The sequence below is a fragment of the Elephas maximus genome, chromosome 19 (assembly GCF_024166365.1).
Source record: "Elephas maximus indicus isolate mEleMax1 chromosome 19, mEleMax1 primary haplotype, whole genome shotgun sequence".
Taxonomy (NCBI): domain Eukaryota; kingdom Metazoa; phylum Chordata; class Mammalia; order Proboscidea; family Elephantidae; genus Elephas; species Elephas maximus.
This window is the reverse complement of record NC_064837.1, coordinates 72,490,556-72,508,610: the sequence shown is the minus strand read 5'-3', so window position 1 is coordinate 72,508,610 and position 18,055 is coordinate 72,490,556. Positions and strand designations below refer to the sequence as shown.

Below are 18,055 nucleotides of genomic sequence, written 5' to 3'. Positions count from 1 at the left end.
TGACCACAAGGTGGCACTGCAGCGTCTCACCAGCTGCCCTGCCCATCCCTCCCGCCCTAACCTGCTGGACACTGGGGAGCGGGGGAGGACACTTTGGGGTTTCGCCTCCCCACCCCACAAGCTTGATGCTCCACCAAGGCAAGCGCAGCATGAATTTACCAAACTCTCAGTATTTCTGGTGACGAAAATAAATAAAAGCAGATAATACGTTTCACTCAACAAATTTAACAATTTTAAGGCCGCACCCAGTGTTGGGAAATATGGGGGAAAGATGGCTGTGAATCGGCTCATCCTTTCTATTAACCGCATTTAAAACCCCTGAAAAGCTCATTCCACCTCTAGGAATCCATCCTGGGGGGCAACAGACGGCACACAGCTCTATGCAGGCTCTCACAACAGTACTGTTTTTAGTAACAAATCAGGCGCGCTCCAAACGTCCAACATCGGATTGACGAGACAGTAATGTGTTCATACCACATAACTACACAAACGTTAGCAATTCCACTCACAAGGACTGTGTGTGAAGCAGCACACCACACACACACACCGTGCACACACTCAGCAGTGCCCACCACGGTGCCACCTCCAGGTGACAAAACGACATGTGGTTTTATTTGTTCTGCAGACTTTTCTTTATTTTCCAAAATACATATGACCCTTTTACAATCACAAAATCCTTGACAAAAACGTAAGGCACCCTCTGCCCCGTGGGCTTCCCCTCACCCAGGTGAAGCTTCCACCTGTCCCTGACTACCAGGCATTGCCCATTTCCCCAAGGACAGCATTCAGAAGTTTTTATGGCCAACTTTAAACTTTCACAAACGCAGAGAAAAAATACATGTCGAGCTATATAATTCGGCTAAACACATATTTAAATCACATGCCACATAAAATGTCAACTTTCACGTTTCAGGAAACAGGCTGGCACCCCGACCCACCCCCCCACGCCATCGCGGCCAGCTCTGCGGCCAGCTCTCTGTGAAACCATCTCCACGCTGCACTGCCAAGGCCCCCGTTCTCTATTCAATACTGCTGTCTGGAACTTTTATCCCAAGCCACAATTACCTGCCATGGGGGTGCAGTGGTTAGAGCTCGACTGCTGACCGAAAGGTTAGCAGTTTGAATCCACCAGCCGCTCCTTGGAAACCCTCTGGGGCAGTTCTACTCTGTCCTATAGGGTCACTGTGAAGGGTCACTATGAGTCGGAATTGACAGCAATGGGTATCGGTTCATGCATGATTTCCACAGACGGCTGTGGGAACTGCCTCTCAGCACTCAAAGGCTCCTTCTCACATCCACCACCTGACTGTGAACCATACCCCCAAGAAAGCTGCTCCTGGCACGCATCCGTAGGTACCATACCCACAGGAAAGCTGCTCCTGGCACACGTCCGCAGGTGACCCTACAAGCTCACCATGCTAGCACCAGTGGCAGTTGTCCCGGGCCAGACATCTTCCTGGCGCGGCAACGCTGAGCCCCCTCAGAAGGCAATGGCGTGTGGCATGTACAGAAGCATATGGAGGGCCTCACCAGGACCGCCAGCCTGGTGTCCTCCCTCTGAGGAATCATACACGAGACCGACGTGATACACAACACACACAGATGTCGCCCTCTCAGGAGCCACTCACCACACACTAGCCCCACAACCAACCCTGCTCCACGGGGCGCGGGAGCCGCCTGGGACTTACTTGGACACAAGGACGGCAGCCGCGTCGCGGGCCTTGTCACTGACGACCAAGTAGGACTGAAAAACAAAGGAGAAAGGACACATACCGTCACATCCCTGGATGTAAACCTCAGGGCCCTACGTCAGTCCAGGCAGAGCAAGATCTAAGCAACGTCCCCACCTGGCACTGAGCCGCTCTTCGGAGAGCCGGGACCACAGGCAAACTCCAAGCTGCACTTGAAACAGACGCTGAAGCTCTAAATGCTATACCATCAGCTAAGAGCCTACTCTGTGCAGAGCCATGTCACATGCCCTTAAAGCACAAATTTCAAGAACAGAGCAGGAAGTGAAAAGCACATATTGGTCACCAGGTGTCAGGAAGAGCCACGGAGCCTCACAGGGCATCTGCCCGTACCAGGCCTGCCTGACACCGGGCCCATGGGACACTCACTCACACCAACCCAGCACTGGGCCCACAGGGCACCCACTCACACCAGCCCAGCACTGGGCCCACAGGGCACCCTCTCGGACCAGCCCAGCACTGGGCCACAGGGCACCCACTCGGACCAGACCAGCACTGGGCCCACAGGGCACCCACTCGGACCAGCCCAGCACTGGGCCCGTGAGGCACCCGCCCACACCAGGCCAGCACTGGGCCCGCAGGGTACCCACCTGCACCAGACCAGCACTGGGCCCACAGGCACCCACTCACACCAGGCCCACAAGGCACTGGGCCCACCAGCACAAGGACTGGCCCACTGAATGGAAGACAACCTCAACTTTGTACAAACACCTAGACTTTTTAGGAAGCCTATATTGAAAATGCTGGTGGCGTAATGGTTAAGAGCTACATGCTACTAACCAAAAGGTCAGCTATTTGAATCCACCAGGCGCTCCTTGGAAACCCTATGGCGTGGTTCTACTGGGTCCTATAGGGTTGCTATGATTTGGAATCGACTCAATGACAATGGGTTTGGGGTTTTGTTTTTTTTTTTTGGTTTGTTTTTTTCTTAAGAGGTTTCCAATTCTCATCTCAACTAATTTTTTTTTTCAAATGCTACACTTAAGACGTCTTTTTTGCTGGTGCAGGCAGCCTGGAGGGCACCGACACACATGGCACCAAAGCTTTAAAGGCTGTGCTCCCTGGGGCTTGGCAATCCCACTGACCAGACAAGGAGACATCTGTTAGCACGTTCTCTCTCACAGGACAAAACGGGATCAAATGAAAGGTCTGTCTCTGAGAATATTTTAAAGGAGCATCTCCACGATGGAGTGCCTTCTGCAATGAGGGTCCTGGGGCTGACACCTACTTGTTGATGTAGCAGGATGTTCAGAGTGTACTGCTCAGAGGAAAACCTGGACTCAGGGCAGGGAGTCACAAGTCTGCTTTTTAAAACTCGCCTTTACATGGGGCAGCACCACATGCTGGTAAAGAGCCAGCTCGGAAGCCAGACTGCCAGGGTTCAAATCTGGATCCACCATTCACGACCAAAATGAACCACCGAAGTTTCTTTTATGCTTGTTTCTTCCTCAGTAAAATAAGGGTAAAGATAGTTAACTACCTCATAAAGTAGGATTAAATTAGATGATAAATGAAAAGTCTTTAGAACAGTCCCTGGCACACAGCAGGCACTCAGTAAATGCTTACTATTGTTATTATAAACAAGCACAGGGCTGATTCTAGGACACCCCATGATCCTGCCCCCTGCCTCCCCACTGCTCACACCCTGTGTAACCTCGTCCTGTGTGTGGGTTGGACACAGTGACTTGCTCCTAACCAAAAGGATTTCGTGAAGGGGATGGGGTGTCGCTTCCATAACTAGGTTACCTAGCACTGTGACTTCTGCCTTGCTACCAGACTCCCTCACTGACTTTGATGAAATAAGTGGCCACATTGAGAAACCACATGGCAAGGAACTGAGAGAGGCCTCCAGCCAACAGCCACCAAAAAACTGAGGCCCTCAGCCCAACAGCCCTGGAAGAGCTGAATTCCACCAGCAGTCACTGAGGCTGGACGTGGGGATGCCCTGGGGAACTGTGAGTACGGCCTATGGAAGGTCTGGAGAGGGGACCCACCAAGCCAGGCCCAGGCTCCTGATCCTCAGAAATGAGACGTATTAAATGTGTGTTGTGCTAAGCCACTAAATTTGGGAGTAACTTTTTATGTAGCAACAGATAACCGATGCAATAAGCTATGTTTGTATGCGTAACACCCGCATGAGGGCAAGTTTGAAAAAATGTACAAATGTTATCTCTTGGCACTAGAAATTGGGAGATTTCAATCAAATATTTTTTCTTGTTCTTTTTATTTTCTAGTTTTTCTGCAATAATTATGTATAATTTAGGTAATGTTAAAAATTAAATTTAAAACAGATCTTTATTTTCTCTTCCATTCCTCCTAAAACCTTTTATAGGTCACTATTACACTTAAGAGAGTACGTGCATTATCTACAAAGAAATCAGACTTCCCTAAGATAATTCACCCTAGCTTTGCATAAACTATCGTAATTTCAAAATAAACTATAAAACAGGTTTCTTCTTCACTGATAAGGAAGAAAAGCAGTTGAAGAAATAAAGCTCAAAGCTTGCCTAATTAAGCCCAACTATTTTTTTTTATTGATAAAACAGGTGAGAAGAGAATGCTAACGCTGGCGCGGTCACTTTTACCTCTGCGATATGGAGAATACGGTCCATTATGGACATCCGCGCTGGCCCAGGCTGAGCGATGAGGCTCCCGTCAAGGCGTGAAAAATCAAAAGGGATCAGGCAGGTCACAGAGAGCCACAGTAACAGCATGTAGCGGGTTTCCCAAGTCTAAGAAGTCAGGATTAAATAAACGCAAGCAACAGGTAAGGATTTATGTATCTTTTGATTCAACAGGAAATCCTGCTAAGAATGATTCTTGAATAAAGGGTACAGGTAACAGCCACATCCCACACACAGTCCTGACCACACAAGATGCCAGCCCCAGACCCTGCGAATGCCAGGCTTCGGAGCCCAGATGTAGAGCGTAGGCCCAGCCCTCTCCACGTCCCTCCCAAGCGCATGACTGCTGTCACAGCAGATGAAAGTAACACCAACAGCAAACAAAGGAAAATCTTAATGGTCAGCACAACAGATTCTCTTCAGTGTGCAACCCAACTTCTGAGAAAGTTAAAAACAGATAAAAAGACCTCGGAATAAAGAAAAGAAATTCTCAACTTCTAGTCATTAAAGAGTGCACTTATTTTACATAGAAAGACAGTGCTCCAGTGTGTCCCTGGAATCAGTCCTGCAGGAGACCCTCAAAGCACAAAATAAAGAGTGCTTCTAACACAGGAACAAGAGAAGAGGAATTCGCACCAAAGTCTCCCGTTCAAATCAGGACACACTCACACGGAGACAATTCACTGTGTTGTGTAGTTACAAACTGTGTGCTGTTCTGAACACATTATTGTGCAGACAGGGGTTGGTACAGCAGGCCCGAGTGTGCCAGACCTAGAGAGGCTGTCTGCAAGGTTGGCCCCACGCTGGCGTCTGGAAACGTGGATCTCGGGAGGGCTCCCACCACTTCCTAAATGATAAGAGTGGCCCACTGTGCCCAAACTGTGCAAATAATATGGTTTATCCTCAACTCCCGCTTTCGTTCTAAGAGTCTGGAACTCTGCTTCATACCAGGCAGAGGCTGCCTAAGTGACCAGGCCCCAGTAAAAACCCTGGGCTCTGAGTCTCTAATGAGCTTCCCTATAGACAACACTTCATACGTGTTGTCACAACTCATTGCCGGAGGAATTAAGCATGCCTGTGTGACTTCATTGGGAGAAGGCTCTGGAAGCTGGCACCTGGTGTTCACCGGGCACCCTCTCACACATTGCCCCACCTTGCTGATTTGTTCTGTGTCTTTTGCTGCAATAAATCCTAGCCACGAGTATGGCTATGCTGAGTCCTGTAAGTCCTGCTTACAAGTCTCTCAACCTGAGGGTGGTCTTGGGGGTTCAAATACTGTTATAGTTCAAGTTTAAAACCCCATGAACGTGACAGATTTATCACCAAACTGTACCTAGGCACTTTTTTCTTTATAAAGGACATTTTTTTAAAGGAAAAAAGTTGAAGCAACATACATAAGAAGGAAAGTTTTGCTAAGTCAAAAGAATAAAAGCGGAGTGATATTAAATAACACAATGAGCTAAAACTGAGAGGCACAGAAAGATGAAGTTGCCAGTGCAGGAGATGAGCAAACAGGCAGAAGGGAACAGGGAGCAGGCTGAAAGGAGGAAAGGGGCACTCACTTCATGGTCTTTAGGGTTCTGATTTGTAAACATCTCTAAAACAGGCTGTACATTAGCCACTTCGTGAGGAAATAAACGAAGAAATATTTTATATCCTCGAACCTACCGAAAAAAAATCAAATTATTATATAGTTATAGAATACAGACAGTAGCAAAATTATCTTTTTCCTCTACACATCAAAAATCGCCACCTATGCCACCCAGCGACTGAGTTACAGCGATACAACCTAAGGAGACTGAAGTAACGGCAAGACAAGCCATCCTTGCTCCTTGAACCATTTTATTCATTAACTGTCCAATCTAGCCAATCTTACACGTGGCTCATCAGGAATACAGATACGTCACAAGCTGAAAAATGTGCTTCCACCTCGTTTGTATGACTGTCCCGAGGTTCACGAGGAATAAGTTTCCAAAAGCCTCAGAGGTCCCCAAATTCACTAACACTTCTCTAGCCCATCCTCTGCTCCGTGAAATGCAGCGGCACTACCCCTCTGGGCGGGATCCTGCCATTCCGCACCTGAGCTGCAGAGCAGTGTGTGCCCTGGGCAACCCACCCCCAACGCACAGCCAGACCAAGGACTCAACAACTGGCCCCAGAGCCACAACCCTTCCCTGAGATGCTCAGCGTCCCCCCCACGGCCCACATGGCAGCATCCCCTGACAGCGTGGAAGAAATACAGAGAATCAGGCCCTAACTCAGACCTACTTAATCGGAGTCTGCATTTTAAAAGCACCCCAGGAAATTCACATGCACATAAAGTTTTAGAAGCACTTGTACTTCCATCAAGTTTGGCTGCTTCTTCCTTTTAAGAAATTTTTCTGAGTCAGTCAGCACCATATACATGTGCACTTTCTCCTTTCCATCCCCTGTCAAAAGAGAAACCCACTGCCACAGAGTCATTCCAACTCATAACGGCCCTATTCAAATGCAAGATGCTAAATATCCTGGACACAGTTTCAGCCAAAGTACTCCCTGGATTACTAGGATTTGGTCCCAAAATACAGTAAAAAGAGAGAAAGTGAAACCCACAGCTTGTGTTTGCAAGCCATCTTTCCTGTGAAGTAACATTCTGGAGGGTAACCTGTGGCCCGAGCGTCGACTGTCAAGGGCCACATAAATGTTACCTTGGTGATGAGGTAGAGAAATTTAAAAGCCAGATGAACGAGGCTAGTTGGAGACGTCTTATCTTGCACTGTGTCCAACAACAAGTTCATCATCCATTCTGGGGAAAACATACACCAAACATTTGTTATAAAATTAAACACAATATAACGATAAACAAAATATAAAACTTTAAAAGGAGAAATACTGCACAAACTGAACGATAAATGTAAAAAAAAAAAAAAATTCTCTCATCAAAAAATGCAAAATAAAATCACAGAATTTTCCCCTTTAATGGGTAGCTCTGGGAGCCCCGGTGGCGCAGTAGTTAAACAGTCATCTGCTAACAAAAAGGTTGGTGGTTCAAACCCACCAGTCACTTCACGGGAGAAAGATGTGGCAGTCTGCTTCAGTAAAGATTAAAACCAAACCAAACCCATTGTTGTCAAGTCAATTTCCGGTCATAACAAACTGTCACATCTTTCTCCCACGGAGCAGCTGGTGACTTTGAACTGCTGATCTTTTGGTTAGCAGCTGAGTGCTTAGCCACTGCACCACCAGGGCTTCTCCCATAAAGATTACAGCCTTGGAAACCCTGTAGGACAGTTCTACTCTGTCCTATAGGTTGCTATGAGTTGGAATTGACTCGATGGCAACAGGCACGGGATGTCTATGTTGGTCAACATTTCAAAACTTCGAGTCCAGTCTTGGCAAGGATATAAGGAAAAGCGTACTTTCATATACTATTGATAAAAATGTAAGTTAACAAACTCAAAATAAGAATCAAAAGTATTTCTATTTATATGAAATTACTATAAAAAATTAGAAAACTGCACAGATTTATGCGAAGGATACGCATTACTTGCAAGAATAAAAAACTAGAAACAGATGTCCACACACATCTGCCTCCCATTCTCTGAGAACCTACTAAAATAAAAGTACAGTTCCACAAATGGGGAAGACCCTGAACAGCAGCAAGTTGGAGGGAGAGCAGTGTTAACAGACTTCAGGGAGGAAGAAAGATGGGGGAGCTCCAAATTGAACAGGCAGAGAAACCCACCGAGGTGATACTGGGACAGGGCCAGAAGGTACAAAGGCATCCAAGAGTGGTCCCGTACCCACCTCCACACAAGCCTCTGAGCACAGCAGCCAGCCTTTATCCCATGGCAATGCTCTGAGTCAATGTTTCAGGCAGTCTGGGGTAGACATGGGCACCCCAGATAAAAGCTTTCTTCATTCTGGCATTTGTAGCATCCTCAGTCTGAGGGAAAACTCCCACCACCTCACTTACACAAAGAGGAAATCTGCCCAGTAACTCGCCACACTGCCCCACACGGAGCTGCCAATCAGAGCTCCCGTTCGGGAAAGAGTCGCTGGGAACTCAGTGAAGAAAACCACTGTCAGCATCCATTTCAACTTAAGTATGAGCAGACAACCAGAGACCACCAGGCAGAGGGGCAGAACCAGCAATGTGAAAAATAAAAACCAAATTACATAAATTGTGGTATATTCACACAATGGAATACTACGCATCGATAAAGAACAGTGACGAATCTCTGAAACATTTCATAACATGGAGGAATCTGGAAGGCATTATGCTGAGCGAAATGAGTCAGAGGCAAAAGGACAAATATTGTATAAGACCACTATTATAAGATCTTGAGAAATAGAAAAAACTGAGAAGAACACATACTTTTGTGGTTACAAAGGGGGGAGGGAGGGAGAGGGTTTTTTAATTGATCAATCTGTAGATAAGAACTGCTTTGGGTGAAGGGAAAGACAACACTCAATACAAGGAAGGTCAGTCTAATTGGACTGGACTAAAAGCAAAGAGGTTTCCGGGATAAAATGAAAGCTTCAAAGGTCAGCGGAGCAGGGGCTGGAGTCTGGGGAACATGGTTTGAGGTGACTTCTAAGTCAATGGGCAAAACAATTCTATTATGAAAACATTCTGCATCCCACTTTGAAATGTGGCGTCTGGGGTCCTAAATGCCAACAAGCGGCCATCTAAGATGCATCAATTGGTCTCAACCCACCTGGAGCAAAGGCAAAGGAAGAACACCAAGGTCACACGACAACCAAGAACCCAAGAGACAGAAAGGGCCACATGAACCAGAGACCTACATCATCCTGAGACCAGAAGAACTTGTTGGTGCCTGGCCACAATCGATGTCTGCCCTGTCAGGGAGCACAACAGAGAACTCCTGAGGGGGCAGGAGACCAGTGGGATACAGACCCCAAATCCTCATAAAAAGACCATACTTGGTGGTATGACTGCGACTAGAGGAATCCCGGAGACAATGCTCCCCAGACCTTCTGATGGCACAGGACAGGAACCATCCCCGAAGACAACTCATCAGGCATGTAAAGGACTGGTCAGCGGCGGGGAGAGAGATGCTGATGAAGAGTGAGCTAATTAAATCGGGTGGACACTGGAGAGTGTGTTGACAACTCTTGACTGGAGGGGAGATGGGAAGATAGAGAAAAAAGGAAGACAGCAAAATTGGCACGAAACGAGAGACTGAAAGGGCTGACTCAATAGGGGGAGAGCAAGTGGGAGAAGGGAGTAAGATGTATGTAAACTTACATGTGACAGGCTGATTGGAATGGTAAATGTTCACTTGAAGCTTAATAAAAATTAATTAAAAAAAAAAACAAATTACAGAGAAAAGCTGACCCCTGAGGAAAGAGATAGAATGCAGGGCATGAAAAGGGAATCTGCACTTGGAGGTTCACAGAGAGGACAGACAGCAATGACACAGGCCAGACAAACCATCAGTGAAGCTGCAATCAAGGAATAAAAAGGCATAAATCCACAGTGAGAAAGAGAACAGAGAGGAGAAAGCCATATCCAAGAGATTTTGGCAGTGACTTGGGAGCCAGAAGGAAGTGGGACATGGCTGAGCCGACACACGGTGGCAAGTCACAGCCAGAACCACAGGAGAATCAAGATCAGAGGCACCAGGACCGCCAGAGGCTGGATACAGGGGGCTAGAAACAGTAGGAGGGTCCAGGGCCTCCCAGCCTGCCGCCCCTCCACATTGTGGCAGAAGACTGGTGATTTACTCTACCGTGGCAGCCAACACTGCTGCCAGTCATGTGTGGCTTCTTAAATTTAAATCAAATTAGAAATTCAGCTCTTCAAACACACTGGTGTATTTCAAATACTCAATAACCCCATGTGGCTGGTGGCTGCCTTCTTGGACAGTTTAGACCTAGAACATCCCATTGCACAAGGTTCTACTGGACAGTGCTGCTCTGCACAGGGCAAGCCTGAGAGGCTCAAGACACAGAAGCCAGCACAGCCCCTCTGTGCCAGGTCACGGGCCCTGGGAGCCAGAAAACCTGACCACCTGACCACCAGGTACTACTACTGTGACAAATTAAATTTTTAAAAATATATTGAACAAAGAACAAGAGCTCTTAGGAATGAAAAATGATTGCCAAAATAAATCCAAGAACACGTCTGTGTGCAAAATAAAGAGATGAAAAAGCAGAACTCTGCTGAGCAAATAATTTGAGAAGCTTGACTATATGAAGATGAACAGGGCATCAGGATAGGAGGAAAACTCATTAACAACCTACCTTATGCAGATGACACTACATTGCTTGCTGAAGTGAAGAGGACTTGAAGCACTTACTAATGAAGATCAAAGACCACGGCCTTCAATAGGGGTTACACCTCGACACAAAGAAAACAAAAATCCTCACTACTGGACCAATAAGCAACATCATGGTAAAGAGAGAAAAGATTGAAGCTGTCAAGGATTTCATTTTACTTGGATCCGCAATCAATGCCCATGGAAGCAGCAGTCAAGAAATCAAGACGCATTGCATTGGGCAAACTGACTGCAAAAGATCTCTTTGAATTGTTGTAAAGCAAAGAGGTCACCTTGAAGACTAAGGTGCACCTAAGTCAAGCCATAGTGTTTTCAATCTCCTCATACGCATGTGAAAGCCTGATGATGAATAAGGAAGACTGGAGAAGAACTGACACTTTGACCTGTGGTGTTGGGGAAGAATACTGAATATACCGCGGACTGCCAAAAGAACGAACAAACCTGTCTTGGAAGAAGTACAACCAGAATGCTCCTTAGAAGCAAGGATGGCGAGACTGTATCTCAGGTGCTTTGGATATGTTATCAGGAGGGATCAGTCCCTGGAGAAGGACATCGTGCTTGGTAAAGGGTCAGCAAAAAAGAGGAAGACCCTCAACAAAATGGATTGACACACTGGCTGCAACAATTGGCTCAAACAGCAGCAATTGCGAGGATGGTGCAGGACCAGGCAGTGTTTCATTCTGTTGTACATACGGTCACTGTGAGTCAGAAACAGCTCAATGGCACCTAACAACAAGGAGAGAAAAGGTAAGTGGCCCAGAGGATCTGTCCTGGAAATCAACATCCAACTCATGGGGACAGCAGGAGAGAAAGAAGAAATCATCTAAGAAATAACAGAACCAAAGTCCCCAGTGCCAACAATGCAGATCTCCAGCCTCTGAGTACACACCCCAGTGCCCAGCACAAGAAAGGACAACAGCTTGGAGCACACCACACCTTCACAGGACTTTCAGAGGAAACCAAACCAAACCAAACTCACTGCCATCGAGTCAATTCCGACTCATAGCAACCCTATAGGCTCCTGAAAAGAAGGATCGTGGACATAAGACCTAGTGACGAGGGACGCAGTGCGGGGAGACAGTGGAGCAACACTGTCATCTCTACCTAGCCAAACTGTCCACCAAGAATGATAATGTGTCTGCGCTGCCTAAGGACTGCGTTCAGAGAGACTGCCATCTATAAGCCCTCATTAGTTACTCAAAGAAGGAAAAAAACAAGCATATAGGACTAGGGCCTTTTAAAAAGGACATGTGTGCATACTAACAGCTAGCCCTCAGTGCTTCACACATGTCTTGTTTAAAGTCTCAAGAGTCTGAGAGGCAGGCTATCCTGATTCCCATTTCAGTGACGAAGCTTGGGCAGTGCACGTCACTGTTAAGCAGCAAGCAGCACTGGGACTGGAACCCAAGCACCCTACCCCTCACCCTGCTCCACTCTGCCTTGCTTGCTACCTCCACCTTCCCACGGTCACTGCCACGGGCACGTGTTAATTTTATAGGTAGAAAAGGAAGTTTTTTAAATCAGTATGAAATAGGCCAAAGGTACACAAAACAACGAGAAGCCAAAGAAACAAAAAATCACTCCCTGTATATTATATTAAAAAATCAAGGCAACCTAAGCCTCAGTGTCTTCATGTGTAAAATGGGAATGACCAAGAGACCCCTCCTTAGCTGGTAAGGGGATTAAACGGTGACCCATGTGAAGCACTTGGTCCTGTGTGACCATTATCAGAAAGACAACACGTGCCCGATCTAAATCGATGGAAACACACATCCTATGAGCAAAGATCTGTTCTTAAGTAACAGCCAGTGAGAAAGCAGTTCAAACAAATCTGCTTCCAGCCTAGCAGGACGTCCAGGACTCACACCTCCACCACAGGTCCGCTAAAAACAACGGCGTGGCATTTCTTGGTGCTTCATCCTGGCACGCACATACGCTAAGACAGGGACTCCAAGGCCATCAATCACCTTTTACTGAACAATTGAAATCAAAGTTGTTGGAGAATGGTCTGCCTCTACACCTCCCATCCAGGATGCCTAAGTAAAGGCCTTAGGCCCAGAGCATTCTCTGATAAGGAGGCTGGGAATTGCATTGCCTTCTCTCTCTCAGTTCCTTCTCCTTATCAGATAAACCTTCCCTCTGTTCTGGGCACACAGTAACTTTCTCTGTCTCTGTACATGCTTCGGCACCATTACGGTACCTGGCCAGCCCCACTTTTCTATGTTCCCAGCAGGGAGGGAATGGGGTCTCTTGTGCTATAGCACAAGCAGGGGAATGTGCCAGCCTTGAGGGGTGGATTAAAGAGGAAACAGGCTTTGAGAAGCCAAACAGGAATGTCCTCAAGTGGTCTATTAGTTCTCTAGTGTTTGCTAAGTCATCCTTACCTAAGTCCCTGGCATGTAGCTGCTACTGTCCACTGACACTATAAAACCTCTGCCCTCCCACTGCCGGGCACAGAGGTCCGCTCGAGTCCGAGCCACCCAGGACTTGGCCTTGTATATAAGTCTCCCTAATAAACTCCTTCACCACCACACTGGACTTTGCCACCTCTTTCTTCTGTCTCTTGGCATCCTCCATTTTTGGAGGCAAATTTCAAGTTATCGGTCCATGCTCAGTCACTATGCTTACCAAGGTGAGGGTCCAACAGGTGAGGCTGCTCCTGGTACTTGTCCATTATCACTGGAAAGAAAAGAAGCGTATGTGAAAATGAATCTGAGTCACTGGCTCTGCACCATCAGCCTGGGGAGCCCTCCCGTGCTCCTCACTGACTGCCACAGCGCTCCTTTTCTCCCCCACAGGCAGCCCCCAAGACAGAACGCCCCTCCTCCCTGACAGATGTGAGGCCTGCACCCAGTGAAAACTCCACCTTCTTCCTCCTCAGGGCAGGGTCCGCATGCCCCTCCCTCAGTCTTCACCTCCTCTGAACTCTCCCTGCCTTCAGGTCACTTCCTTGCTCCTTTCTTCGCTCTTCCCTGGCTCCACCTCCCCTGTCAGAGCACTGATGATGGGTCTTCCCTTCATTACACACACATCCTCCACTCCCTTCCTTCTCCCTCTGCTAAGCATGGCTCCCTCATATCCCGTCTTCACGCCACAACCTCCTAACGTCCAGGCCACCTGGTTCTGCCCCTACCAGCACACTGGAACAGCTCCCATCAGGTCCAAAGACCTCTTCACCTGCAACAGTACTACCTGCCACACACCTGCACATCTGACCACACTTACCACATCCAGTGATGAGAGACTCATCTCACCCTCGCCACAACCCTATAAACGAGGTATTACTGCTATCCTCCTTTGCAGCTAGCCCAGATAGCAGAGCCACTCAACCCAGGACATCAGTACCAAGGCCAGTGCTCTCTCCACTCACTGGCCTCCTACAGTAAGAGAGCTGCTGTCCCAAACAGGGAAACAAAAGTAAGTAGAAACTTCTTTAGATAAAAGGGGGAAGGCAGCAGGCACTGACCACTGATGTGCTTAATTTCCTGGCTCCTAATGTTTTAATGTTGTTTTTAATGTTGACATGGAAACACTTGTGGCGCTGTGGTGAAGTGCTACAGCTGCTAACCAAAGTCAGCAGCTCAAATCCACCAGGCACTCCCTGGACACTCTATGGGGCAGGTCTACTCCGTTCTATAGGGTCGCTATGAGTTGGAATCGACTCAATGACAATGGGTTTGGTTTTTCTTTTTTTTTTTTTTTTTTTTAGTGTTGCCATGAAAAACTTACCATCCTTGTCTCTCTAAGTTTTTTGTGAAGTCCACCACCATACACCTCTTCTGGCTGCCTCGTGCCCAGCTTGTGTGACCTGTCGCAGCTGACGAGGGTCTCTTTTCCTCCACTGCACGCTGTCCCCCTTCACTTTTTGAAGGGGGCCCATACCCCTACTCTGCACCCCTGGCCTCTTCCATGGTGTTATGAATTATGTCTCCCACAAATATGTGTTGTAAATCCTAACCTCTATGCCTGTGGTTATAATTCCATCTGGGAATGGGTTGTCTTTGTTACATTAATGAGGCAGGATTAGTATGTTTCTTGAGCTAATCCCTTCTGAGATATAAAAAAGATTAAACAAGCAAGCTAGGAAGCAAAGATGGGAGAAGAGAGACGTCAAGTCACAGGAAGATCACCCAGGAACAGAAGCTCAAGAAGACAGGGACCTTCCCCCAGAGCCGGCAGAGAGAAAGCCTTTCCCTAGAGCTGACACCCTAAACTGTGAGAATATAAATTTCTGTTTGTTAAAGCCACCCACTTGTGGAATTTCTGTTATAGCAGCACTAGATAACATACCCACTTGTGGTATCTGTTACAGCAGCACTAGATAACTAAGACATATGGTCGGTCAGTCAGCCTCAAAGAGCTCCTTCAAGAACATCATTTTTTTAATTCCTTGCATTCTACATTATAAATTCTACAGGCTTCTTTAAATCAATTGCTCTATTGCCCTTACTCAATTTCCTTGTTTCTGTATTTAGTTTTCCTAAAACATTCACTTAACAGTGACTTTTTCTAACTGGTTGGACCATTGGGATCTTCACATGCGATTTCTCAGGACCAAGGCCAGTGCCTGTTCTTTGCTTATTTATAGTTTTAGCCAAGAAAGTCCACTCCCTAGGTGCCCCACCCTCGCTGCCCCCGATCAATTGATCAATCATGTATAGGTGTAGCTTGGCACGGCCCTCCTCCTGCACGCACCTACTCTCAACAGAAGGTAAATCAAGTCCTGGGTTTTTTGGTATTTGTTTGCTGCCCCTTACTTGAAAACTCTCCAAACACTGATATCCTCTCCACCCATCACCACTCAGACTCAGGACAGCTCCTGTCCCTGTAGAGCAGTGTTCCCCAAGCTGGTGCTGAGGACCACTGGTATCAGAATCCAGTAAGGCGTTTGTCAAGGGCAGACTCTGTGGGGTCAGCAACGCTGAGGTGAGGGCAGGCACCTGCTTCCAAACAAGCTCCACAGGGAGACTGACGCTCAAGGCTTGAAAACCAACGGTTTGTGGCCTGTGCTCACCCCCCATATCCTCACTCTCCAGCCTGACCCCTCTCCATCACTGCCCCATCTAAGAGAACACACTCCCCTTCAAATCACCTCCACTTAAGTTTATATGGAGGCCAGATCCGGCCTGCTACACTCAGCATGGTCCTCTGAAGCCAGGGCCATCCCTGGGGTCCTGTGCCAGTCTCCCTGACCCAGGCTCCTCACTCCTGCTGAGGCCTCCTCCAAGAATCAAGAGGGGAAAGAGGGCTTACTTCCTCTCCCCTCCACCTGAGTCCTCCCTTGCACAAGTGCCCTGTCCCCTCGGGTGTGAATGCCACACTTGTGGCCACGTGCTGATACTGGCCAACAAAATTAAACAAGTGAAAGAATTTCTACCAAAAAATATTTACATTCCTTCTATACAATAACAAAAGAACTCAGGGTCAAGCCCTGCCTTCTAGAAGCAGGTGTGCTCTTTCACTGTTTCCAGGGCAGCACCACAGGCCATGCAGAAGGGCCCTCACAAGAGCAGCGCGGCGGCGTCCACTGCTGTCCCTCTGGGCCTGGCCTGCATGCGCCGGGGCCGTGCGCTCCGTCTCGCTGCTTAGGGGTCCCGAGCCCTTCCTTTGCCTTAACTGCTGCAAATGGACTCGGCTGCGAGTTCCACGAAGACGAGGAGGCACGGGGGCTGCCTGTCTCTTTTCCTCCTTCCCTGTCTCTCATTCCTCCACCGCCAAGGCACGGGAACCGGGCTGCGGGCTCTTCCGAACAGGGCTGGGTGTGCCGCCGCCGCGTCAGAGGCCCCCGTCCCGGAAGCCGGCGTGGGCACATGGCGGCGGCCGCTGGGGCTGCGGGACGCACCTCGGAACCGCTCCAGGGCCACCTCCCGCGCCGCCAGCTCGCCATGCACGTCCCGCAGGCGGCCGAGCAGCTCGCGCGTCTCCGCGCTCTCCCCGAACGACTCCAGGACGCCGCCGCGGGCAAGCGCGTCGGGCTCGCGGCCGGCATCCTCCTCCTGCGCCCCCGGGTCTACCGCGGCCGGCTCGTCGCTCAGGGCCATCCTCGGCGCCTGCGGGCCACAGACAAGACTGGAGCTAGGGGCCGCGACCGCGCCCGCCCGGGACACCCGGCCCCCCGGGAGACTCGGCCCCGCCTCAGGCGCCCCACCTGCCCTCCCCGCGCCCCGGCCGCTCCCCTCGCCACCGGCCCCTGCTCCCCGGCCCCTGCCTCACGCGTTCACGGTTCCGGCTGCCCTCGAGCACTAGGGATGAAGAACGAAGGATGAGGATGAGGAGGCTCCAGAGGTGGTGGCTGCCGGCGCCAACCCCGCCTCACGACCTCCGACCTCGCACGCCGGCCCCCGCTACGGAGCGCGCCAGCCGCCAAAACAGCAGGCGCGAAAACGGCGCTGCGGTTCTGCTGGGTGCAGGCCCAAGGCAGAGCCTCGCGCAAAGCAGAGCCTGGGAGAGGCGCGGTGCTAACCTGCCCAGGGTAACTAGTGGAGCCAGGAACGGAGAGCCAGAACGCAGAGCCAGGACGGAGTCGCGGGCGGGCGACGGCCCGAGAGCTGGGGCAGGGGCGGGGCCTAGGTGCGTGAAGAGGCGGGGCCCCGAGCCCGTGGGCGGGGCGAGCTCCCGGCGGGGTCCGGGCGCAGGCCGGCGGCGTCCGGCTGGCTCTTGGAGGAGGGATGTCAGGGCCCACTCGGCCGCCTCGCTCGGCGGTCCACGGTCGCTAGGTCGGCCAGAGGACGCCGCCATCGGGCTCCTTAGAGCGCGCGCGGCCCCTTTCCTCCCCGTTCGGCAGGCGTGGGTTTGCTGACCAGGGCAGTTTGTCCTTTGAACCTGTTTCGGGGAAAGTCTTTCTAGGAAGTCTTCAACACATTCGTCTGCGCTGGGAAACCGCCTCCCAGCCACACGGAACCGCCGCGCCCCCACACTTTCCCCAAAGGAGGGACACGTGGGCACCTGTACCGCTGAAAATAACTGACACTTTTGCGAGGTGTGACAAGGACGTGGTGGTCCTGAAGAATGTGCTCCTGTCTTAAGAGGTGCGCACGTGGGCGCCGCCCCTTCCGGGACTCACCGTTCAACAATGAAAGCCCAGGAACCCCAACACCCAGACACCATGGGCATCCCAGACATCACAGGCAACCAGACACCCCAGCCATTCTGGACACCCCAGCCACTCTGGACACCCCAGCCACCCGGACATCCCACTGCCCAAGGCTCTCCCCCTTCCCTCTCTTTTATCCAATGAAACTCCGGTTTAAGGGACACATAACACCTGAAAAGTAGGAGTGCAGAGGGGCAGGAAAGGGTCGCGGCCCAAATGCCTGGTCCCCGCAGCATGTGAGCCCTTCCTTCCATTTGCCCCGCCTGGCATGATGGACTTGGAGCCACGCCCAGCACTCCCCACTGG

At 49.7% G+C, this 18,055-nt stretch overlaps 1 protein-coding gene across 2 annotated transcripts in view; it reads right to left on the bottom strand.

Moving 5' to 3' along the window:
- TBCD (tubulin folding cofactor D) overlaps positions 1 to 16,976 on the bottom strand; it is a 176,107-nt gene extending 159,131 nt beyond the window's left edge. Inside the window, exons 1-7 of one of the 2 annotated variants that reach the window (XM_049859168.1) lie at positions 16,870 to 16,976; positions 16,499 to 16,706; positions 13,285 to 13,335; positions 7,060 to 7,157; positions 5,935 to 6,036; positions 4,334 to 4,480; positions 1,689 to 1,744 (exon numbers count right to left, since the gene is read on the bottom strand). In XM_049859168.1, coding sequence (XP_049715125.1) covers positions 1,689 to 1,744; positions 4,334 to 4,480; positions 5,935 to 6,036; positions 7,060 to 7,157; positions 13,285 to 13,335; positions 16,499 to 16,697 — 653 coding nt within the window. In that variant the 5' untranslated portion in view covers positions 16,698 to 16,706; positions 16,870 to 16,976. Of the gene's footprint in view, positions 1 to 1,688; positions 1,745 to 4,333; positions 4,481 to 5,934; positions 6,037 to 7,059; positions 7,158 to 13,284; positions 13,336 to 16,498; positions 16,707 to 16,864 lie in introns of both variants that reach the window. The other variant, XM_049859170.1, reaches the window with a different exon arrangement.
- Between the last annotated feature and the right edge of the window lie 1,079 nt (positions 16,977 to 18,055).